This window comes from Hypomesus nipponensis, chromosome 23, assembly GCF_054491055.1.
Source record: "Hypomesus nipponensis isolate SF chromosome 23, ASM5449105v1, whole genome shotgun sequence".
Classification (NCBI taxonomy): Eukaryota; Metazoa; Chordata; class Actinopteri; order Osmeriformes; family Osmeridae; genus Hypomesus; species Hypomesus nipponensis.
Window position 1 is genome coordinate 14164999 of NC_140383.1, and position 25397 is coordinate 14190395.

The 25397-nt window shown below is 42.1% G+C and overlaps 3 protein-coding genes across 4 annotated transcripts in view; 2 read left to right on the forward strand and 1 right to left on the reverse strand.

Moving 5' to 3' along the window:
• dars1 (aspartyl-tRNA synthetase 1) overlaps positions 1 to 6218 on the forward strand; it is a 72158-nt gene extending 65940 nt beyond the window's left edge. For both annotated transcript variants that reach the window (XM_084689445.1, XM_084689446.1), the window contains 7 exons: positions 427 to 574; positions 791 to 937; positions 1228 to 1270; positions 1411 to 1491; positions 1672 to 1783; positions 2415 to 2486; positions 5847 to 6218. In XM_084689445.1, the coding sequence (XP_084545571.1) occupies positions 427 to 574; positions 791 to 937; positions 1228 to 1270; positions 1411 to 1491; positions 1672 to 1783; positions 2415 to 2486; positions 5847 to 5938 (695 nt within the window). In that variant the 3' untranslated portion in view covers positions 5939 to 6218. The remainder of the gene's footprint in view (positions 1 to 426; positions 575 to 790; positions 938 to 1227; positions 1271 to 1410; positions 1492 to 1671; positions 1784 to 2414; positions 2487 to 5846) is intronic.
• Positions 5560 to 13255, reverse strand: LOC146234338 (protein lifeguard 3). The gene is made up of 12 exons (XM_084689449.1): positions 12491 to 13255; positions 11915 to 12212; positions 11680 to 11750; positions 11528 to 11592; positions 11312 to 11365; positions 11132 to 11182; positions 10984 to 11023; positions 10054 to 10091; positions 9844 to 9931; positions 9424 to 9519; positions 9254 to 9307; positions 5560 to 6916 (listed from the first exon to the last, which is right to left on the reverse strand). The coding sequence occupies exons 2-12, from the start codon at positions 12189 to 12191 to the stop codon at positions 6767 to 6769; spliced, it is 984 nt and encodes a 327-aa protein (XP_084545575.1). The 5' UTR covers positions 12192 to 12212; positions 12491 to 13255; the 3' UTR covers positions 5560 to 6766.
• pnkd (PNKD metallo-beta-lactamase domain containing) lies at positions 13089 to 22021 on the forward strand. Its single transcript, XM_084689447.1, has 9 exons — positions 13089 to 13277; positions 13508 to 13623; positions 13705 to 13817; positions 14269 to 14327; positions 14488 to 14580; positions 15413 to 15576; positions 15947 to 16033; positions 16141 to 16256; positions 20142 to 22021. Exons 1-9 carry the CDS (start codon positions 13123 to 13125, stop codon positions 20316 to 20318), a joined length of 1080 nt encoding a protein of 359 aa, XP_084545573.1. The 5' UTR covers positions 13089 to 13122; the 3' UTR covers positions 20319 to 22021.
• The last annotated feature ends 3376 nt before the right edge of the window (positions 22022 to 25397 follow it).

Here is a 25397-nt window from a genome sequence, read left to right on the forward strand (position 1 = left end):
TTGCTTCCGTATCATCTGGCTAACGCACACAGCTGCAGCAGCACTTGTGTCAGGTTCGCTAGCTTGCTTTGTTCACCCTGCTGGTTTTAGCGAATCAAAGTTTCTCTCGGATTGCACCAAATTGAAGCTTTAAACTGTTAAAATGTACCCCCCCAGAAATTCTCATTGCCCCCCTACTAAAGTGGGGTAGAACTGGGCTTGGTTCACAGACCCAGATGTCAACACTGAATGTTTTCACATGACAGAGTTGCAGATATTGACCAAAATGTGGGCTATGGTTGAAGTTACATCACTTCTTACTGATCAAGCAGCTCCACATCGCCACTGTGTGGTCTGATCCAGTCATAGAAAGAAAATGTCTACAAAAAGTAACTAACATTTTCCAGTTGTTCTTTTGAGTTTAATGGTGGTTGTTTTGTTTCCCAGTGTTCAGAGCAGAAGACTCTAATACACACCGTCACCTGACGGAGTTTGTGGGTCTGGATATTGAGATGGCCTTCAACTACCACTACCATGAGGTGATTGAGTCCATAACCGACACCATGGTTCAGATCTTCAAAGGCTTGAGAGACAAGTAAGATTACTTTGGTGACAGGGTCATTGTTTTGTATCGGGTATACATTGTATGGACTAGTCTGTAGATGGAAAAATGCTGGGTATTATGTCTCTCTCAAAGTGTTCCGTGCTTCCCCAGCAACATCTACTGGGGAGTAAGATATTTGCAGCCCATCCAATGCCTTTTGTGTGTGTGTGTGTGTCATGTGTGTGCGCATATATGCGTGTGTGTCAGCTTCCAGACGGAGATCCAGACGGTGAACAGGCAGTACCCCAGCGAGCCCTTCAGGTTTCTGGAGCCCACTCTGAGGCTGGAATACAGGGAGGGGCTAGCCATGCTGAGGGAGGCTGGTGTGGAGATGGGTGACGAAGAGGACCTCAGGTCAGAAAGCACTAACCTCTTCACAACACACCACTGACCTCCTCATAACACACCCACCATACACAACCTCTAGAGGAGCAGAACCATTTAAATTTGTACTTCTTTATGTTCTTGTCAGCCTCTTCAATTCATTGCTTTATTTATTCATTTCAACCTTTGTTTTTATATTGGGAAGGACAAATAACTAATTTCCTCTTTACAATGGTGGGTATGCTAGTGAAGCACCTGAACCTGTTATAACTGTGTTGTGGTCTCTGACTGACTTCTGTCCTCTGTCTATTGCTCCACAGCACGCCCAATGAGAAGTTGTTGGGCCGTCTGGTTAAGGAGAAGGTAGACCTTCCACACGTCCTTCCTCCTTCCTATGTGTTTTACAGCCCTGTGTGTGTCTCAGTCAGTCGAGACCAGGGCTGCGGACGGAAGCATCAGGGATACAGAGATATGACTATGCCTCTCTCTCTCCTCTCTGTTAGTATGACACTGACTTTTATGTCCTGGACAAGTACCCCCTGGCTGTGAGGCCCTTCTACACCATGCCTGACCCCAGCGACAGTGTAAGTCAACATGCACACTGATTTACTCACTCACACCTACTCACTCACACATTCACTTACACACATTCACTTACACACATTCACTGACTCAAACTCTTTCACTCACGCAAACTTACTCTTTCAGACAAATCCACTAGTGTTTGACTGCAGTGACATGACCGTTTTTTAATCGTCCTCTAGAAATACTCCAATTCTTACGACATGTTCATGAGAGGAGAAGAGATCCTATCTGGCGCTCAGAGAATCCACGACGCTTCTCTGCTCACTGAGAGAGCCACGCACCACAACATTGGTAACCACATACCAGCACGCACACACCTCTCTCTCTCTCTCTCTCTCACTCTCACTCTCACTCTCACTCTGCATCTCACTCTCACTCTCACTCTCACTCTGCATCTCTCTCACTCTTTCACTCTGCATCTCTCTCTCACTCTTTCACTCTGCATCTCTCTCTCTCACTCTTTCACTCTGCATCTCTCTCTCACTCTTTCACTCCGCATCTCTCTCTCACTCTTTCACTCTGCATCTCTCTCTCACTCTTTCACTCTGCATCTCTCTCTCACTCTTTCACTCTGCATCTCTCTCTCACTCTTTCACTCTGCATCTCTCTCTCACTCTTTCACTCTGCATCTCTCTCTCACTCTGCATCTCTCTCTTTCACTCTGCATCTCTCTCTCTCTCTCTCTCTTTCACTCTCTCTCTCTCTCTTTCACTCTCTCTCTCTCTCTTTCACTCTGCATCTCTCTCTCTCTTTCACTCTGCATCTCTCTCTCCCTCACTCACTCCCCGACATGCAGACAACCCCACCCATACATACAAACCAAATCCCACAAATCACAACCTCCTCCCACACACACACGCACAAACCTGCTGTGGAGAGACCGTGATATTTTTTTTGAATTACTTTTCATTGTATCTTGCAGATCTGGAGAAGATTAAGGCATACATCGACTCGTTCCGCTACGGCGCTCCCCCGCACGCAGGAGGAGGCATTGGTAGGAAACCACACCCATTCCTCTGATGTGGTCTCAGCATAATGACATCATTAGTACTGAAGCAGATGTAGTCTCACCAATAGACCAATTTTCACCCCAAGTCACATGACTGTCAAGCAGGCTCAACTGCGCATGTCGGTTGCAAAAGACTAACTTTTCCTGGGTATCCACCTTATTCTCAGGGGGTCTACTGTAGAAGTTATTATGGGTGCAACTTCCGGTGAGTAGCGGAAGTTGCGGTTTGCTATACGTTAGTCCCAGCCAGCCGTCAACAGTGATTCTTTCTAAAGTAATTTCAACTGTAATTTAACTAAAACTTGTTTGTTTTTAAACATATGTTGTCATTTATATTGTTATTATTATTGTTATAAAAAGTCATTACGGAGCTCTGGTAGGCTACCTGTTGCGCTGTTCGCGGCTTTACGAACAACCAGACTTGGCTAAATCTGTGGCTTCAACGACAGTGTATTGAACACACAACCACAACAAAAAGGGATTGTTCTTGTGACAAATGGTACAGTTTCCATAAACTGCCAACAGATGACTACAAAAGAATGTAGCCAAACAACCTAGCTTTGAAGAGAAAGACCTCCACAGATGTAGTTGCAGTACTGCCAGTAAAGGTGGGATGCAAGTGTTCATATTGGAGTTGTTGTGAGTTAGTAGTGCCCTGGGGCCTCATGTATAAACGTTGCGTATGCTTGCATACGCTGGTTTTCAACACACTTTGTGATGTATAAAGATTTACTTGACGTGAGAATGTGCGGGCCGTCCGTTAAGTCTTGTCTGGCTCTGTAAAGTGGCAAATTCAAACTGAAAAGTGCCAAAACTCACCAAAAATTACTAAATAAAGTTTCCACTACTACGTTTATGGTGTGGACTATTCAAAAAACATAAAAATTAAAGTTTTCGGCATTTGTGTGGATGATCACATCAAAATGCCAAAACCCAAAACGGGAAATGATATATAGCCTTCTGCTTAATCCGCCACCACTTAATAACTTCTGTTAAACTTGAGGGTGTCAAACAATCGACAAAATCACTCAGGAAATGCATGTCATGCTAACCCTATAGCTGCCATGCTGTTACGATTGTTTCTTCATTACAAGTTTTACATCGGACCATTTCTTCTTAATTTCTGCCATGGTTTGGTTCACTGAACCGACAGTATTTATAGCCCTACAATAATAATAAATGTATTTGTAATGCACTTTACGTTTAGCTAAATCTCAAGGTGATACAGGTTAAAAACAAGAAAGGGCGCAAATAGTGACAGTTTCCCACTCCGCTGACTTTCTTTTGTCTCTAATACCTGGTGGCAGGGCGCCAAACAGGATACATTTTTCTCGCCTCCACACTCGGTTGTCAGGACCTCAATCTCAAAGTCACCATATTTCTTCAAATAAACGCAGCAGAGTTTAACGTTCATTTTTGGTGCAGTGTTTTTTTGAGGGCGGCGTTTATTCGAAGAAATTCAGTAATTCAGACAAAGAAATGACCTCAGGAGCGCATTTACAGTCCATCTGCATATTCATTTATGGGAGGAGGCAAGGCGGGGTCAGTGGCTCGTTCACGTGCGGTCAATCTCACGTTGATTGTGATTTATAAAGGAAAGGTGCGCAGGACCTGGCGTACGACCGGTTTTATACATGTGAATATTTCTGGGGTAGGTATTTTTCGAGTTTTGGACATACGCCATCTTCTGGTATGAAAGCTGCGCAATCCTTTATACATGAGGCCCCTGGTCCAGTAACACATGAGCACCCAGCCATTTGTATTTCACCTGATGATGAAACTAAAACCCAGGACTGGTGATGTGGGACTTTGAGGCTCTGACTAGGCTCTGTCTGCTTTAAGGTAGACAAGGTTGTATCCCACCTTCTTTATTAAACGTGACCAACTTTATTGCTGTGGAGGTAGCTACTGATAAGACTCTTCAGGTTTTCAGGTTATTCATCGCTTCACCATCCGTAGCAACAGAGTTAATAAAGTAGCTAAATATGCTAGTGTACGTTATTTGAGGGCACTTTTTCAGGTCGGCCTCCCATCCCTTGATGGTAGAAGGCAGAGGTATGATCAAATTGTTCCGTTTCAGGTGTAACAGGCTGTGTTCCCTCATTTTTAATTTCGCATCAGAATTAGCTTACCACAATGACTGTTTGAGCGTTACCATGACAATCGCCGACTCGATCAATGCGGTTTACCGGGTGACATTCTCTCTCAAATTTCAAGACTTTCATGACCCAAATCAAAATTCTGATGTGACAGATCAATTGGGAATCGCTTTCTCTCTTAAAGGCTGTCCTCCTTGACCTTTTTGGTCTTTTTAAATCGAACTATTTGTATTATCCGTGTGGTCCTTTTGCCATTATAAATGCTATCCTTTCCCGGTTTTCTGCAACCACATTGCGTGCGCATCCCGAATGTTTACAAAAAAAATTGGTCTATATGACCGCACAGTGCTGAAGCAGATGTGGTCTCACGATTATTACCTCACAGTACTGAAGCAGATTTGGTCTTAGCATTATGACATCGCAGTACTAAAAAGTGCATGTATGCAAAAGCGAGAAACTTTGAAACAGACGTACTTTTTAGGTGTGTTCGACTTAATGCAGCACCGGCGGTGCCGATAGGTGGCTGACTTGAAGCAGTGCATGCCAGTTAGAATTTTCGCCTGACTTGAGAAGGCGCAAACACTACGTCACTTTGACGTATGTCATCAAAGTTCTGCAAGGGTGATTCGAGAACAGACGGCCGGGTCAGCCAGTGCATCTTTTCCAGAGCAACTGCACAAGCTCTGATGACAACACAATTATTTCACGATTGGCCAGACTCACACGTCAACCTTGACGTGTTTTGTGTTTATTCTGAACCCTTCAGATTTGCTAATCCGGACCAAACAGTTGATCGTCCATGATAAATTTGAATTGTATTTATTTATAGCGGCAGTGCACATTAATGAACATGACTGTCAATGTGTCCAAAATGGCTGTTTGTCATCTGTAGACCCTTGACAGATGACAATTCACCCTAAAAAACAATGCGTCTTACATTGATACAAAACTCAAATTAATTCATTTTAAAGCACTTGATCAATTTATTCCAAGGACATTAAATCATTTAAATACATTACATAGGACATTGTATCTATATATATATATATATGACTGACGTAAACTCAGCAAACCATAGGAAGCAGAAAACGTCTGACTTGACAGCTCCATTTTCAACTCCTCCCCTAACTGCAAGCAGCAACTCTCGTCGATCGGTCTATCCAGCCGCAGCCAGTGTCGAACACACCCTTTGTCTTGACATGGCGCAGCGCTAACCTTTGACTTATGTGATATGTGCTGCCCCCAGGTTTGGAAAGAGTGTGCATGCTGTACCTTGGGCTGCACAACGTACGTCAGACTTCCATGTTCCCCCGTGACCCCAAGCGCCTGACCCCCTGAGAGGTCACTCCCGAAGCTCCACTGGACAAGGGAATTATTGGAGCCAGGAATTGGAGCTGCCACCTTAACTGTGATGTGCCACTATAATTTACCAGAAGAGATGAGAGAATCAGTCCACTGTAGAAACATGGGATAGTTTGGGGATTTGGATGTAGAAAATAACACAGGAAGTAATGGCTATGTAGGGGAGAGGAAAGTGGTTAGGGGACATATTTTCTCTAAGGCTCATCTGTAGATTAACAAATCAAAATAATAAAAATGAATCAACCTGTCTATTAAATTCACTTGTCTTTTATGTTGTATCACTTTTTGACTTGGATAATCAACTTCAGTACAGGTTACACTACAGCAATGATGGTGGTCTCAAATGTTTCTCAGTTGCTTCCAAAAAATAAAAATGTGGATTCACGTGTTAAAGTGAATACAAGGCACTTCCAAACAACAGCAGTTTTTTCATTGTTTTTACTCAAGTGGAGCTATTGTATATGGCTTGCCGTGTCATTGTGCCAAACCATGAGACATAATCTGGATCAGGATATTCGTATTTCAATGTATTTATAAAGTGACATTAGATAAACAAACACACACTGCTTACTTAAGCGTTCATCAAGATGCAACTTTTTTGTAACCATACCTAAAATAGTAATCAGTGGGTTTGATTATGTTGGAGAACGAAAGTGCACACTTGAATTTATTAGGACACTGAAGCCTACTAAATGTCAAATTTGTTAAATACTGAAATAATACACAAGTGCTCATTTAAATACACCTGTGACATGTTATAGGTAGTAAGTGCACGTCGTAAGGGGTCTCCATCCTGACGTGAGCTTAGTCAGTGGCAGCACCACCGATCTGCAGCAGGAAGAGGAAGATCTGGACGATGTCCACGTAGAGAGAGAGTGCCCCAAACACGTACTCCTCTGGACTCAGGGCCAGCTCACGATTTCCGATCAGAAGCTGGGTGTTGTAGGCTAAAAACTAAAAACAAACAAGGAATATATATATATATATAGCTACAAGCAGCAACGGCAGATTCCTCCAAACATTGCAAACCATTGAAAAATCTATATTCTTCACAAATTGTCACTGTATAGAAAAATCCAAGCTGCAGACTTACCACAGGGATACCAAATCTGAAATGCAATAGCATCAAGATCCACTAGGGCCTTTGCTTCAAGCCAAGGAATGAGTGCAGGCTTGGTCAGCACACAATCTCCTGAAATGTTGTGTGTGTGCGTCTTGCCAAGCTCGGGCGTGTGTCAAGGGCCTCTGGCTCATTGTTTGTGTGAGAATTTGGAGCATGCACAGTGAGGAGCAGAGGGAGAGAGTATTTGGGGGGAAAAGCCCTAGCAATCAGCCAAGCATGCATATTTGAAATATTCACAATAAATTTATTTTTCATCTTACAGTCAACTTTTTCTCAGATTTGTGATTTCTTCCTATGAACTTGTGATTGAATCAGATTATCAGTTTTTGACTGGCGGATGTGTAAAGCATTATTTTAGCGTTAACGATAAATTAGATTTCCTTTATTTAAATCATTTTTTAAGCTATGAAGCTGCCTTTGCACATGGGAACATGTAGTGTCTTCCACGTGACATACCAAGTTTGGTGTTGATATATAAGATTTTCTGAGATTTTACCCAATTTCCTGTTTGGTTGCTTTGTTGCCCTCACGGCCCACATTGCTGCAGTCTCCCGGTCGTGTAGATTCACCCTCTATAACATCCTGAAGATCAGGAGATACCTGTCTGAGCACTCCACCCAGCTGCTAGTCCAAGCACTGGTCCTCTCCAAGTTGGACTACTGCAACTCGCTGCTCGCTGGTCTCCCAGCATGTGCAACCTGTCCTGGCATTTCGAAAAATTAAGGAAATGGCTACAGCTGTAAAAAAGCCCCCTAAGGCTAGATGACATGATTGGACCGACGGACACCGGTGGAAAAAGGAGTAGACGTGCAAATTGGAATGCGGCTACTCGACCAAACAACCTCAATCTTATCTGCTTTAGGCACCCTAAACCAGCACAGGCCTTGGCCAAGGCCGTTGCTGGAACAACAACTCCCCTGAAGAGCGCTGCAGCGAGACTTCTCTTGCATTCCCTACCCCCTTCCAACAGACACCTGAGGATTGTTGTCTCTGTCTGGGACCTGATTAAGGCTGTCTCCATGGCAATACAATCTGCAAACTGAGAACTGTCTAATTGTGGCCTAGGCGAAGGCGCCAACCCAGGCACACTCATACACACCCCTTCCCTTATCCAACGCCTTCGCCTGCTTGATCCCCCGGTGTGACTGGCGGGTCTGTGACCAGCCTCTCTCCTCATGTTATGCTGAAAATTTCTTCCCGTCCTGTCTACCCCCTTGTCATGTTTGTGTATTAGAAACTGCAAGTGGCAGCTCGGATCTAAGACGGATTAGAGAGACCGCAGATAGAGTGCGGCTAGTTAGATCAACGTTGTCACCGGCAGTATTTCAGATGGAATCGCAATTCAAACAGTACCATCTGCTAACTGATATGCCCCCAAAAACATAAAAGCTTTAGCTTGACATTTATTTAGGTGGAAATGGCTAATTAAAAAAGAGGGTTGCTGAAAGCAAGCTAGCCAAACTTCACTGAGTGGATTGTTTGAATGCACCGTAAATGAGAAACGTTTCTTTTGACATAAAGTTTAGGCTGTGGCATTGAAGACAGCCACGCACCACATAAGCTTGAGTTTAAATACATTATTTGATGTGACATTACTGGACATGCAAGTCTTGATTTGCTTAAGTGTTCATGTATGATGCTGCTAGTACACCACGGCACGATACTCTTGTGCGACAGCACATTTATGCACGTTGCATCCATGCGTCGTTGCTAACGTGTGTTGACGTTGTGACGTTGAGTACCCTTTGTTGACACAAGGCACTTTTTGCCACAAAAACTTAAGTTCAGCCTAAACCGTGCAACGGAACATAAATAAAAATACAAGCAACTCAATTGCTACTAAGACGAACCTTTTGACACCGACGTTGTCTATGTAATACAAATATTGACAGATCCTTAGGGGTGGGAAAATAAAAAATAAGAGAATAATAAGAAAAGGTAGAAACACTTAAGTGGCTCCGCTGCTTCGCGGCTTGGCCACCAATAATACCACCAATAACAAAAGGGTTCTCCTACCAGAGGAACCATAATAACAATAGGTTTCCTCCTGAAGGAGGAATCCTAAAGAGTATCTTCTCATACCACGGCGCTAGTTTGACAGAAGTTAAGGTTATGGATGAGTCTCGGTGGCTTCCAGAGCAGCCCGCCAGATGTGAGTGTGAACTCACCAGTGTGTAAACTATAGCGCCAATGGCAGCGTAGAGCATGTGGAGCCACGGTACCTGTCGGGTGAAAGTATAAACGAGATCTCAGACCTCCGACATGCAAAGATGCTCCTTCCATTTACGATTGTGTGTGAGTATTGTGAGATCATTATAGGATGTGAGTTCATACTGACATATTGGAAGGAGAGCGTGATGGCTGTGATGATCCCCGTAACCATGACAACAATTGCGAGAATGCAGAAGAGCCCACCGCAGGATGTGAAATCCACCTGTTAAAAGACATCACAATAAAAGATAACACATTTCTCAAGGACAATAAAATAACTATCAATCAGATGCATAAAAGGTTTACACAAAATATAATTTGAAAGCAATGGAAATCCATCTTAAAATTGAGGTTTGATACTGTATTTATCATGTGTATACATGTATATACAAGCCAAGTCTCATGAGGGACACTCACATCAGACCTAACTCCAAATGCCATGAATATTTAAACCAGCTCTTCATTGTAATACTAGACAAAGGAGTTATTTTACACAGCTTACAATGACAAGCTCTCACTAGGAAAACAGGATAATCTTCGAATCTACCTTCGTTTGGAAGCAGAAGGTGGTGACAGCAAAGCACACTATTGCAGTAATTCCAAGGGCCAGAAACACTGCTTTGGTTTCATAGTAACTGTAAAAGGATAACATAACAATTGATGTTTTATGACAGAAATTGTAAAAAATTAATATTGCAGAACATTTCTAATTCTTTGTAGTTCGCATTGAGTTACTGTTAGATGATTAAAAACAAACCTGGCTATTGATCCAGTCATGTATGACATGGCCAGAGTCTGAAAGATAAAACATCAGTTAGTGAATGTAACATGACTATACAATAGGTATGTTTTCTGGCTATTTGACCATAGTTGTGACCAGGTCACTGCAAGGCAAAAATTGGATTACTCTTCAAATGTAACCACCCATAAGCTAGTATTGTAGGCTACTTGTCTTTTGTCTATGGTAGGCCTAGGCCTACGTGTCTGTGAATAACTTGCGTGTTATATTTGTATAGCCTGATTGTATTCACTAACAACCTCTCTGTCTATCTGTGTATCTGTTTATCCATATATCCTGGGCACGCCCCGGATATTTTCTCGTTATCTTGCTTCACTAAACCTAACAATTGCGCTAAGCAGTATCACGACTGTAACTCAACCCAGGTTTCCCCGAGCGATTACAAACATGGACTGGTCAAGAGCGCCGTACTTCACAGAAGTACAAACTTAAATATTTAACAAATACAATGCGTTTAAGAGCATAAATCAAGCAAAAAGCAACACTGTTGCAGCTTCTAGAAAAAGAAAGGAATGTTGGGAGAAAATTGCCAAATGCGTAAGTTAATGGCCTTCTCAATATCACTCATTAAGGCAGTAGTAGATCGGACTCTGAATACAATAGTGTTTTCCATCCAATTAGATCCAAGAAATCTTCGACAAATGATGAAGCAATTTTCCAAGACGATTTTGGTACGTCAGTAGGCGGTGCTTTATCTCGAACATAACCTGCTCCATAGCAGGTTAGGTGTGCAAAGAGCCATGGAGGGAAATGGCTTTTCTCTAGTTTCTGTAGGCTCTATGGCTCTGGGTGTACAGCATGAGTTACCATGGTGATCTATCCAGGTAAGAAGTAAACCACCGTTGTGACACTGAAAACCCTAAATCCGGCTTTGTAGTAAATACTTACAAAAACAAACAGAAGTAGTAGATTCCATGGAAAGCGTCTCCTGAGAAGAGAACACTAATTGGTTGAGCTGTGGTTCTCTGATGTTGGGAACTGTGTGCTTTGCGGTGGTTCTCTGTTTTGAGCACTACATGTTTTGCTCAGAGCTTACCTTGGGCCTTTGCAGCAGACAAGTGTTAAGTAGGTAACAAAATAAACAGCTCTGCAAAAAGAGGAAGATGTCTTAACAGGAAAGATGGTCATACTACACACAGTAGCCTATATTAACTAATCAATTCATCACAATTGATTATATGTATACAGACTGTATCTTCCTCACTGAATAACTCACAGTGATGCCCAGTAAATTGATGGGTTTCTGATGACAAACATGCGCACTGGTTCACTGTCAAAAACAAAGAAACCGTTACTCTATTGGCAGATGTTAAGATGCCACCAATATTGAAGGATGAACACTATAAAAACAACATATTGTAGCATAATAGTGTGAAATGTAATAACATACATTTAAATAAATATATTTGGTAAAAAGTTTTTTGACACTTACACAAATGTAAACACAGCAACAATTGAGACAGTGACTGCAAGCTGGGCAGCCAAAAGCATGTATACCTGACACAAACACAAAAATGAGACCATGGTCGTTATATTCCTGCTAACCATTATCAAAATGTCACTACAACTTTTATGGTGTCATACTTTTCGGATGAATCCATGTCGAATCGCTGTGCTCTCCCATGTTCTATCATATGCAAATTCATCCACGTCTCCTGCAGAAAAAACAATACATCTAGTTGAGGGAATACGGTTATTCATTAAAGTAGGCAAATGGAGGCGGGATCCTGGATGTTAACACTATGGAGTTACACAAAACTACTCTGAGATGTTGATGTATAAAAAAGCAACAAGAGTGACGTCTTGTATTATTCCGGACCTGTGCTGGTTGGCATCCCTAGTGGTGATGTTGGTAGAATACTGGGGAGGCCCAAGGCAGGGTAGCACGGGCTCATCCTCGCGCCAGTCTGGGGGTAGAAGCCAGCATGCCCTGGGTACTGGGGGGTGGACAAGCCAGGGCCGGAGATGTAGGCAGGGGGTTGGGGTAGCGGACCACCATACCCTGGGAGTCCATATCCAGACTGCTGTGGGTAGTTATCGTACCTGGGGCCTCGTAGGGAATCTTCATAGGTTGGGGGCAAATCAACTTTTGCCATTTTTATATGGGAGATGGACACCTGGGTGAGTAAGAAGTGATGTGGTAATACATGTATGAGTCTTTTTTTTTTTATGATACACATTGTCATTATAATGCTTTATTTAATGAATCCCTGAAATGTACCAGCAGGCTAGAAAAAGCTATTCACTTGTTTATATAGTCTAAGCACTAAATGTACATTTAAATAGACAGATAACCAACAGACGTAAAAACAACCAACAATTTGCTTTCACGAAAGACAGCGTTGCAACAAAAACTTACAATATTGTGGATTAGTTGGCCTTTGGGCCGACTTACCCTGTTAATATCGCCAGCTGGGCGATGAGAGCCTAACGTGAGACTCGTCGATCGTATTTTTATTTATTTAACTTCAAAAGGTGGCAGTCTGCTGATCTATGACTAGACTGGTCACCCACATTTCCCAGCTGTAATGGGATAGGGCTATCCTTGGCCCGTGTCCGCAATCAGCAGATGACAGGTACCTCGGGACAATTTTTGACTTCAATGCAATTAACTTAGTCAAACTACTACTACTATTATATCCGAGTTGAACCAATTTACTTTTTAATTGGGGACTTAAGATATCAATAATAGTCACCTGGATAGAAGGAAATTGCGTTTAGGTTATGCAAAATAAGTCCGTAGACAGGCTCATCCCATCATTTCTCGTGTTAAAATACTGTTTGTCTCCAACAGAAGAAACCGGTAGGAGCCGCTATAGACCATAATATGATTCGTGGTCTATTTTCCTAAAGCAAAATATCCAAGCATGGAAATACAACGGTGTGCCTGCATAAATTGCTCAGAAGTATTTCAGGGAGAGCAAATTAAAATAATATAATAAATGTTAATTGGCACGCATGAGACACCAGCTAATTTCAGAGTGATGGTGGTGAAAATTGCGTTATTACGGATGCGCCTACGTAGCTATGACGTTCCCTGACTGGTCAGTTTTCCTGGTTACAATTGCATCATTTACAGTGTTATGTTTAATTCTTCGGTACAGGCGAATAGGACGTACTGCTTGGATCAATTTATTCAAGAAGATAATGGCACGCACGGAGAAGCCATTGTTTCGGATTGCGTGAGTTGATTTGTGGAGCAGTATGCTGTTTTATGTTGTGATACCGTTCATGCTAGTCAGCACTTCCATTTACTGCTGCAAGTCAGCCGCTACTGTAGCTAGCTAGCTAGGTATTTACGAACCCATATCTAACTATGCTATTTGAACAGCCTTAGTATACTTGCTGTCACTACTGTAATACCAGTTATTATTTGGTGATACAATTACCTGCCATTTTGACTGTGCTATAGATACACGTTATACACCAGGACCAAACTGGGTTACATGTACTACAAAAGGCAAATGAGGAAGGCTCGAGAGCAATTTCCCACCGGCCATTCTAGGACACAGCCAATGGAATTCAATGGTCCGTAAGTGTTTTTTTAAAGCCGCAGCTATTTAATTCAGGTCAACTTCACCTCTCAGTCTGCCCTCCTTTCCCCCACAGGTATTAAAATCATACCCATCGCAGTTCTCTCCGACAACTACAGCTACCTTATAATAGATACTGAATCCAGTGTGGCTGTAGTAGTGGACCCTGCAGATCCAGAAGCAGTTCAGGTGGGTGATTTTAATCTTAATGGCGGGCATTCTATTCCAGGTATAACTCTCAATGATGACCCATCTAGTCTTATTCAACAAAACAGGGTTATTACATAGTTTACCACATAGCACCAGGCCAAAGAGTCATCAGTGACTGCTCAAGCGGTGATTCATGATCTGTCTTGCCAGTAGCACCTCCTCTTCCACACAAGACCCTCTTTGATTGGTTCCTGTGCCACTCCGGCCTCTGTCCCAGCAATACACAATGACTGCTCAGATAGACGTTCAGTCAGTCCTCTCAAAACACTCCCCATTGCACTCTCCAAACATTGTTATTACGTTATCATTAAGTTGCGTCAGGTTAGTGTTTTTTATCCATCTGTTGCTGTTGCAGGATGTTGTGGCAGTTGGCCCATATGGCACTGATGTTGCTTATTGGTTAACCAGTTAACCTCTGTAAGTCTTCTAGGCATTCCTGGAGAAGGAAGGGGTTATGTTGGAAGCCATCTTCTGCACGCATAAACACTGGTGAGAACATTATGTTGTGACCACAGACATTAAACACTCTTTTTAAGTACACAGATTATCCATGGTGTTGTGTGGTCGTAATGGATCATGTAATGTATTAGATTAGTGTGTGGAAAACCAGTATTCATAGTGTGCATGCTGATCTCTGTATCCTCTCCAGGGACCACAGTGGGGGTAACAAAGGCCTGAAAAGGCTGCACAACTCCTGCCGGGTGTATGGGAATGCAACTGATAACATTCCGGGACTCACACAGTAAGGGCAGACCACACAGCTTTGTGAATTAAGATCCTATCTCTATGGCGTGTGTTGGGTTCTGTGTGCACAGCTCCTAAGATGCCCTGCACCATGAAAGGTAGTTGTCATGCACGGAATACGTTATGAGGGTGAATTGCATGGGTTGTTCTGCATTCTGGTATGGAGTCATGCAGGCGTATTTAGGTCTCTGGTGATTTAATCTATTCTGACACACCTCACTGATAGAGAAGGATTGTTGATATTAGCTTGGTTGGCAGCAGGGGTGAAGATGATCGAGCAATACAGTTGAAGGATCAATTTGCTTTACCAAATCCATACAAACACAGCAACACATAATAATCTCTCTGTGTGGCTATCCTCTGCAACCAAATGATGTTACAACCCCACATAATAACCTAGGGGTACGCAGGGGAACATAACATAATCCACCTGTTGACAAGATAACATGGCTATAATGCCCCCCAAAAATTGGATTAATATTTAATATAATAATAGTAGTTCTGTGTGACGAATTATTAACGAAGGAATTATTTTTAACCCCCCCGGTCTGACATGAAACAACCCCAACCCCCCCCCACCACCCCCCCCCCCACCACCACAAATAGCTTTCTAATCTGAGGGAAACACTGAAATCTGATGTGCCCCAATACAAGTCGAGTTTGAGTTAAGTTTGAGTTACTTGATTAGTCAGTTCATTCATTTAGATTGATAAACTCTAAAATTTAGTATCCCAGTATCCCAATCAACGTTTGTAAAATCAAAGCCGAATCAAAGTCAAACCGAAACTTTAACCTGCAGCCTGTGCATTTATCTGTGTGTGTGTTTCCAGCCCCCTCTCAGACAAGGACTGTGTGACCGTTGGACGCATGACTTTCAGGGCCCTCTTCACCCCTGGACACACCGTTGGTCACATGATCTACCTCCTGGATGGACGGGCCATCAGAGCACCTTCCAGCCTATTCTCTGGAGACCTTGTCTTCCTTTGTGGATGTGGTAGGACCAGGGTCTACATTCTGTATAGTCTAGGTTGGGTAGACTTAAATAGTGAAGAAGCGTTATAGTTCACATGGAAAGACTTTTACATGCACATGTTATTTCCATATAATACGTATATTTGTTAATTTGTGGTCATGTGATGGTTTTACAGTGTGCCCAGTTCGTCGGTACAGGCTACTACAGGATGTGTGACACATGACTTCCACATGTCATGTTTGCCAAAAACTAGCATTGTTAATCATATTCACAGACACTGCTTACTGTTTTAAAGAAGTGTTCCGGATTAATTATCATACTTCTTGCCTTTGGCAATTAGCTGTTTGTGTTACTTGAATCACATTGACACCAAGGATGTTTTTGCCTACAGGGAGGATGTTTGAAGGCAGTGCTACAACAATGCTGTCTTCTCTTGATACAGTTGGCTCCTTAAGCGATGAAACCTTTCTCTGGCCGGGTATGAAGCCAATCTCTTGATTTGAGCTTCAGTATTAAGGAGACGCAGTGTCATAACTCTAGGGTGTGTGTGTTTGACTGTATGTGTGTGAACCTCATATTTCCTAGGTCATGAGTATGCAGAAGATAACCTGCTGTTTGCTGCTGAGGTAGAGCCTCGGAACACTGCAAGGGAAAACAAGTATCAGTGGGTGCAACAACAGAGAGGTCAGAAGCTATGCACGGTGAGAACAATCCTCATCACAGCCATTGCTTTCCTACCGTGCCCTCCCAAAGGGACTGGCTTCAGTTGAGAATACTGGCTCATTAAGGGCCTCATTTACTAACAAGATTGCGCCATTTCAGGCGTAAAATAGCGGGTAAAGACATAAAACCGTATTTACAAAGGCAGCGCACTTGAGTAAAAACTCAGATTACCGCTGCTGGGAGGGTATAAGGGAAAGTGGGTGTGTGCCACAAAGAGATGGGAGGAGAGGTGTATTTCTTCCTGTTCTTCTTGTAACATGTTAATGTTAGCTGTAACTAACTATTATATCTCCTGTTCGCTAAACCTTCTTTTTCTTTTCCTCGAATCACCCATGGTGGCATTAACATGCAGGCGATTTATCTCGTCTTTTAACCTCTTTTGGATCCTGTTAAATGTTCCCAAAAACGCCTAAACAGCGTACCCAAAGTAAATTGACTGCTGTTCTTGAACCATTTGGAGTACATGCATGTAAATGGACTCTGTTGAAAGCTGACACTCTGAAGTTATGTATGACCCCTGTCAGTCCTACTGGTGTTGAGTAATAGAAGCTTGAACACAAGGAAAGTGAAAGTTTCTATTTCCGCCTAGATTTTGTGTTGAAAACAGAGGCCTGAAGAGGCCTAGAGGTGGTAGGTATTAGCTGGAAAACAGCACCCAATGCAAATCAAAAGTCAAACATAATACCACAATATATTCAGATTTGACAAAGGTTTTTATAAGAGTACATCCAGGCGTTTTCTTTTGGAGACTCCAGAATGACCCTTGTAACCAAGGTCAAATTCTTAGTATAAAAAAGTATAATTGTTATCTATAATGAAAGGTGGTACTTACAACTATCATATATAACAGCTAAATCCCTCATTAGTATTACTGAAACACAAAAACTGAAGCATGAACACATTGGAGTGCTTTATCTGATTCCCAGGATTGGCACTTAAAGAACACTGACATATTGCGGAATCGACTTTTATTTTGAAGGCTCCAAAACACCTAGCATATGGGGTATTGCCATTTACAGCTAGCTCTAAGCTACAAGGATAACTAGCTCATTTCAGAGCCAGTCGAAGCCAGTTAGAAAAAATTGTGCGGGACGCACAGACCCAGTTGGCTTTAGAGGGCTGTCACCGGGGCATGGAAGCTCCTATTGGGTCGAACAAGGTGTCAATCAAAAGGTTAGGGTGTAGCGGCCATTTTACGACTATCCGCGCGTTTGTACTCTGCTCCCATCTCTTCCTATGAGCAATTGTTTGTGAGACATTGGAAAAAATAATTTTCACGAAGGAAGAATGAAGCAACAAGATCGTGGCTATGTGTGGATATAATTCATTGTTTGGACGATTACTCGACATGGTTTGATACTTTGGACCTTTGGGAATGTAAGCAGATGAGGTTTTGATGAGTTGTGTACATACCTGGAACATTCCGAAGTAATCGTAGGTAAGTCAAACTTTTTTCTCTGGCATTGTTGAAGGAACGGTCACCGGACAAAGACGTTTACGGTAGTTGCTGTTGCGAGTTGAGCTTGAATTGGTTTATTTCAATAAAAGCACAAGAATCGTAGCTTTCCAACAAGGTATCATATGTTAAGCCGTCTAAAAAAAATATTTGTTTTAATTGAGTGCGTTCTCACTGAGGGAGGGGGCACAGCGTTGCTGGCTCGCCAGCGAGCTAAGGAACGGGAAGAGGTTTTAACGGCGCGCTGATAAACCAAGCCCCCACCCCTCGCCCCTTGGCTTGAAGAAACGTCCCCAGTGGATGTAGGTGGTACTGCATTACCGATTTTCTACCCGACTCGTCTGGGCGTTTTTATTCTATTAACTCCATCAACATATCCAAAACTATATCCCCCCCCCCCCAAAAAAAAAATTATTCTCAAACCTGGCTCATACTACTAGCTTTTTCACAGAATAATTTTTCCTGATTTTTGCTAAGTTTGAAACCAATCCGAAATGGGTAAACTAGCACCCCATTTATTTGCTTACGTCAAGAAATGTTGCCTGGAAACGTGTTCGCGGGTACGAACAGGGGAGAAGCACGAAAGGGAACGTCAGCTGATTTACCTGAGCTGAATGAGAAGAACATGGAGAAATGACTTGATAATCTACAGTTGCCTGCCTTTATTGTAGCACGTTTTACAAATGGTTGCATACATGACGGTTGTTTGTTGAGTTTATTTCTGTTATTTTAAAGCAGATTTAACCATTTTATAGGTTAATGAACGCTATTATGCTCATGGCATGACAAACGTAATTATAGCCTAATGTAATTAGTTATAATATCGTGGCATGTTACGGTGTCAATATAGATTGTTGACATGTTATTCTGGAGCAAAGACGAAGATGAATAAATCCTGTCTGATAACCCTATTGTTATGGTCGTTATATTGTTAGAACTTTGTCAGGTAACACCATAACGATGGCATTAACAATAAACTAGTAATAGTAAGCAACACTCATTATCATTATAACATATGCTTAATTTAGCTTGTTTTGCCGTCCGAGCTAGAACAACGACGGAGCCAGATATTCAAGTTTACAGTTTCTTTAATCCGACACAATACTTAAGCACTCAAACAAAAACACGAAGCAAATAGAACAATGTATAGGCAGTGCACGTATAGCTAATACTACAATACTAATAGCATTAATTTTTGTAAAGTTCACATGTATCTGCTTCTTGATCGGACCACATTCTGACAGAATTCTGCAATGCCTTAGCTCCAGCTCACAAGCTCGTGACTGGTTGTCGCAAAGTATTACGTGTAAAGCTAGTTGCAAGCATGCACGAGTTTCGGAGCTAGGAGCAAGCTTCTGCGCAAGACCGGACGAGTCGGTCTGGAAAGATGGCGCGGTCCATTTGGCGCTCTCGCTTGCCTCACTGCGCCACTGAGCACTTTTCATTGAAATGAATGGGGACGCCATCTTGGAAGACAGAAGTAGCTGTCTCTAGTTATATTAACTCTATGTAATTAACACTAATTAAAGGGCGGAGTAAGGCGCTGATTGCACGACAAGGATCTGGTTTTATAAATACCACGTAAAATGCGGAAATACGCTGTGCGTTATTTGCGGTTGGACAAAGGCGCAGATTAAGCTGCGGTAGCAATGTTAGTAAACGAGGCCCTAAAGGCTCACAGGAAGGTTACTTATTCTCCCTGCTCCCATCTTCTCTGCATTCTCATCACTAGGTTGGACTAGTGGTGCAACTACATGCACAGCAATGCAGCTCTGTGAACAGTTTCATGGCTAACATTGTGCATATCAATTGCTACGAAGCTATGATGATGAAACATACCATTATAGTATATTGTAATATATACAAGACGTGAAGACTAGCCTGGCTGCCAGCCCAACTTGGCCCCGCCCACAATTTGGTCGGGAAGTTGGGTCTGGAGGGGTTGTATTGGGGACAAACTATATAAAACCAGGATCTGGGTTGACCAATGAAATTGCCAGGGCGGGCTTTATACGATGATGGACAGATGATCAACAGTAAAGTAATCAACAACGTCACAAAAGAGCGCTTGGGTTGAAATCGTTTTCAACAAACAACATATTACGTTGCTCTGGTTGTAGGTCTATCCAATTGAGCGAGGAGGCATTTGTTTTACGAGTTTGGTTGAAACACGCCCCCTTGTCACAGCCCAACGGAGAGTTATCATACTCATATTCTGACTAGAAATACGAGTATGACAACGTCAGGCTATGTGAAGACATGAACATGAAAGAAACCTTTCAGACCGAATCAATCGACTCTTCACAAGGGCATTTATATAGAATACGTACCTAGATAATATGATATCAACAGTAGAATCGACATGTAATGTGACATATTTGCTGTGTGTGTATCCCTCTTCATTCAGAGCCCCTCCACCATAGGAGAGGAGAAGGAGTACAATCCCTTCCTGCGGATCCACTCAGTGGATCTTCACCAGGCCCTGGGTCTCCAGCAATATCAAGATGAGGACTGGACCCAGTTTAGGGCCCGCGTCTTAGGGGAGCTACGCAGACTCAAAGATGTTTACAAGGGAAAGAAGTGACCTCAGTAGTAACGCGGTAGGAGCCCTGCATAAGGCAGTGTTATAATATTAGAGTGGTTTTAGGACTGAAGTGAAACTTTAAGCTATGAATGGAGTGAAAGTAGGGCTGGGCAATATTTTTTTTGATCGATTTATCAAAATAATGACTTCCCTCAATAAAGATATCGTAACATTAATTCATTTTCAATAATATTGATAATGTTGACAGAGAATAATTAGGAACAGCAGTCCATTTATTTCTGTGATGCAGCAGGAAGTTGCTGAGAAATAGTAGCCTATGTACGCTCACTAAAATATACTGACTGAGCACCTCAAGTGGAGTAGCTAATGTTAACCGCGTAAAATGAGTCATATTGACGAAAACAGTGGCAGCGATAGCCATGGCGAGGGAGCTTAAAATGAAGAAATAATTAATAAAAAGGGTTTGTCTTCTTCAGTTATTTAGAAGTGGTTAGGCTTTTTGAAATCCGACAAAGAGCAATGTTCGGTGCAAATTGTGTAGTAAACAAACAGGTGACCACCTGAAGCTAAATCACTCGTTGGAACATGCAGAAAGTGTGAGTTTACGCCAAGGTATTGATAAAAAGCAAGTTACTTGACCCCAGATACGTGCTCCCTGGCCGTAAACATTTCTCTCACACCACGCTGCCTAAACTTTATGCCGAGTGTAGGGAAAAAGTTGAGGAAGAGACTTATTTTGCTACTACTACCGATCTGTGGTCTTCGTCTTAACCTATCGTTATCAAATGGAAATATAAATATCTATTTTGATAATTTTTTACCCATATCGCCCAGCCCTAAGTGAAAGGTTTAGGGAACAAAATGACATACTTGCAAGTACAACACTAAAAAGCAGTGTGTAGGTTGTTTGCTGGCATTCCATGCATTCAACAGACCTTTCATGGAAATTAAGATATCTTGGACTTTTTCAGTTAAATGTGAAAACTTGCTCAAAGTCACTACTCAATATTTACTTAAGGTATGCACAGTACTGTATTGTACTCCACTGTAATCAGCACAATTTCAAAAGTTTAAATTAAATATGTTTTATTGATAGTTTTTAATTTGTTGAACAAAGGTACTACAACGTGATTCATTGCTTGGATACTCCACTTTATGTACTCATTTGAAAAACAACCTTATCATCCACTCATGAGTCACTAACTGGTGATGGGACAGGTAGTGAACATTGATAGCTGCTATTAAATACTTGTGTGTATTTTCCCCCAAAAAAATACTTTTCAGAAGAGCATATTGATTAATAATGAAAATGAAGAAAAATAAATGTTGGTGTGACATGATTGATTCAAACCTTAAGATCGAAAATAGTCATAATTCTACAGCATACTAATGCCACACTGATGCCACATGTTTTAGCTACAACTTGGGTTTTTCCTATATGCACTGTTTTTTTACTTAATTTGCATTAAATGTGATAAGAAATACAGTAACAAAGTAGAATTTTGCTATTTCTTTTTGGGGCATAGTATGATAAGCCTAACTGATGATCTAACATCACCCTTAAAAAGTAAGGATATCATGATTTTCTTTGCTCCATCATTAAAGGCCTTTTGTAACCAAAATTGTGAACAATTAACAGTAGTAGTAATAGTTAATTAACTAAATAACAGATACGTGGATTTATATAATTTGTTTGTGAATTACAATGCTTTATTTTAATAAAGATTTGATGCATTTCTTTACCACAATCTAAGTAAGTGCCGTTATAAATGCAGCAAGTTCACTCACAGAAAAAGAGTGTTCCCAAATGCTTGAATCAGGCTATTAGTATCATACTCTACTTGTGTGATACAGATCTGTATTGGCATATGTTACATTTTGACATCTGACACATACGGTTAACAAACCACTTGGGAGATCATTTTACTTAAGGTTACATTTTAATGAGTAAAAAAGCAAGAAACATTTTCCTGTTGAATTTCATTTTTGCCCCATGGCAATATTCTAGTAGGGTTGTGGGATGAAAAAAAATCAAAAGAATCATTTGACTTTTGGTTTTTAATAGACTGAATAGATTTGAATGTATAAAAGGGAAAATATGTAAATATATTCATTCACATGAAGAATGCTACAGTTGTGACTAAACTGCAAGAACACCTTTTCTACAATGAAATCAGGGGCAGAAAAAGTGGCCTAGGAGTTAATGTCAGTTAGGCCTACTCAATACACGGAGCGCGGCCCATTCAGTACACAGTGTTGCCTACTCAATGCATCGCACGTATCGACCAATCAGTGGCCTACTTGGAAAAATACCCATACACCGCCTGCAGCCGCCTGCAGCCCGGCTGACTTTAAGCAACCAATGGCATTCTCAGATTCAAGGCAGCCGGCCACAGCCGGCTGTCGGCACTGGTGGCGCTGCTTGAAGTCGAACACACCTTTTAACTCTTTATCCATTGTACGTCATTATTCAGACTCAGATTTTACGGAGATTCACAATATCGAAGCTTCAAATGTATTTGGGGGTAATTTTCACCTCAACCACCTTTAAGTAACAACCACTAATTATTATTTGCCACCAAGCAACATTCTTATAATAAATAATATAATATAATAATATAAATAAGAAAAAAATATAGGCACACACACACAGGAAATATAATATGTACTCTATACAGGCCAGGTTCTTGCCAGCTATGGAAGGGTGGGCTGTGGAGAATGTTTTCTGATTTAACTCTTTATAACTCGAGACAACAATCATCTCAATATTTACCACACATGTCTAATTAGTGATCTCCGATTTGGCGTATATGGCACTCAAAATAGATGTGTAGACCCGTGTCATAGATACGCAGAAGTATGAGACAAGGTTGGCAGGGCAGACGCAATGCCGACTGCCGAGTCTTCTGCCTCTTTGTTAGGCTGTCACTCATAATTCCCGCCTCTGAGTTGAAGCCACGCCTCCTACGCAAAATCCGGGCCAAAAGTCTGAAACTGAAGAAAAAAAAACTGAAACTGAAAAAACAACTGAAACTCAAAAAAAACCTGAAACTCAAAAAAAAAAGTTTTGAGTCTGAAAACATGAAATGTGAAACTATGTGAAAATATGAAAGTGGAAAATGAAAATGAATAACTTATTCAAAATAATTCCAGAATTTGATCGAAATGTTATTCAACCTGAAAAAAAATTGGTACACTTATTTTTTCTTTGAATACATGGTTTTATTTTTCAAGTTTTCGACCAAACTTACATTTTCAATGTCAAGCTTTAGTTTTTCGACTAAAGATTTTTTTCTTCAAATTAACAAAACATTTGGCCCTGTTTGATGGCAGAGGGGAAGGGAGCCAGAGGTAAGAGAAGAGTTTAGGACATGGAGCAGAAAAGTTAAGATGGAGGGGGAGATGGTTTGAAAGAGAGGGGAGGGGACAGGATCAAGTGAGCAGGAGGTGGGGCAATGAGAGAGAAAGAGTTTAGACATTTAGTTGGGTCAGTCATGGAGGGTGAGGGGGTAGGAAAGTTGGGGTAGGGAACCGACTGCTGTCAGGGTGGAGGGGTGGGGAAGGTGGGTTAAGAAGGGTGGAGAAGGTAGAGAAAAGTTTGTGGGGGTTTGAAGCGGAGTTAATTTTGTTCAGAAAGTAGAGGGTTTTAGCACCAGTTATGTGAGAAGAGAAGGATTTAAGGAGGAAGTGATACTTATCAAGGTCCAGACCGTCTTCGGACTTGCGCCATCTCCTCTCAGCTGCTCGAAGGGTGGACCGTTCTTCACAAATAACATCCGTAAGCCACGGGCAGGAGGGAGAAGATCGTGCACGCCTGGTTGACAGGGGACAGAGAGAGTCAAGTGATGCAGTTAAAGTGGTTAACAGGGTGTCGGTGGCAGTGTTAGTGGGGTGGGACGAGAACTCGTCAATGGAAGGGAGGGAGGATGTTACAATAGAGGAGAAATTAGAGGGGGATAGGGAGCGGAGGTTGCGCCGCAAAGTTACGAGAGGAGGTAGGAGGAGTCGGAGGGAGAGAGACAGAGAATTGGATAAAGTAGTGATCAGAAATTTGTAGTGGGGTTACAGAGGTTAAGTCAGTGATACAGTTACGTGTCAGGATGAGGTCTAGCTGTTTACCTGCCTTGTGGGTCGCCGGTGTGCTCAGCAGCGTCAGGTCGAAGGAGGTCAGGAGAGACAAGAAGTTGACAGCCTGCGTTCCTTGGAGGTGGATGTTGAAGTCCCCAAGGACTATCAGGGGGGTTCCATCATCTGGGAGGACGCTGAGGAGCATGTCCAGCTCCTCCACAAAGTCGGCTAGCGGTCCTGGTGGGCGATAAAGAACAATTAAGCATGCTTTGATAGGATCAGTTAGCATCACATTATGGTGTTCAAATGATTTGGCAGTAACAGAGCGGTGTGGATGTGTATTTAATATGTGGGGAAAGAAGCAAACCTGTTCCACCACGCCACCCGGTTGAGCGGGGTGAGTGAGTGAAGGAGTGGTTGACGCAGAGAGCAGCTGGAGTTGCTGTGTTCTCTGGGCGGATCCACGTCTCTGTCAGCGCAAGGGCATGAAGAGAAGCATGGGATGCAAACGCCAGGATGAAGTCTGCCTTGTTCACAGCAGACTGGCAGTTCCAAAGCCCTAAAGAACGAGAGGGGGCAGGTGGAGAAGATCTGGATAGGTAGTGAAGGTTAGAAGTTGACGGTATATACTTTGTGACATATCTACGTCTACGGGTAGTGTGTGTAATGAGCAGGAATGCTAAGGAAACACATGCTAGCTATGAATAAGTTCTAGGTAGAATATAATCTAAATATGAATAGGTTGATACTTATCAGAAGAGGCCTTCCTCAGTGTACTCCCACAGGTAGACTCCCTGTCTTTGTTCGACTTTGTGCACCGAGGCTGCCAGGCGAGGCTGCCTCTGTAGTGTTAGCTGCCTTAAATATGCTAATGCCCAGATACAATGCCCCAATTACTGTCAAACAAAAGAATACCCTGAGTACCCTGAAACCGAAAATGACTCAATGGCTAGCTACTCTTTGACCAGTTTAAACTGGTTATCTAACTGCTGACCCTTCAGCTCTACCCAAGAGATTAGGTTTTAGCTCAACTCAATATTATACTACAGC

Coding starts and splice junctions, on each gene's coding strand:
- LOC146234338 (XM_084689449.1), bottom strand. CDS start 12,191: ATGGCAAAAGTTGATTTGCCCCCAACCTATGAAGATTCCCTACGAGGC. Junction 10,092..10,983: donor TACTACTTCTGTTTGTTTTT/GTAAGTATTTAC, acceptor TTTATCTTTCAG/ACTCTGGCCATGTCATACAT. Junction 9,932..10,053: donor ATGACTGGATCAATAGCCAG/GTTTGTTTTTAA, acceptor ATCCTTTTACAG/TTACTATGAAACCAAAGCAG.
- pnkd (XM_084689447.1), top strand. CDS start 13,123: ATGACGTTCCCTGACTGGTCAGTTTTCCTGGTTACAATTGCATCATTT. Junction 13,278..13,507: donor AAGCCATTGTTTCGGATTGC/GTGAGTTGATTT, acceptor ACTGTGCTATAG/ATACACGTTATACACCAGGA. Junction 16,034..16,140: donor TGAAACCTTTCTCTGGCCGG/GTATGAAGCCAA, acceptor CATATTTCCTAG/GTCATGAGTATGCAGAAGAT.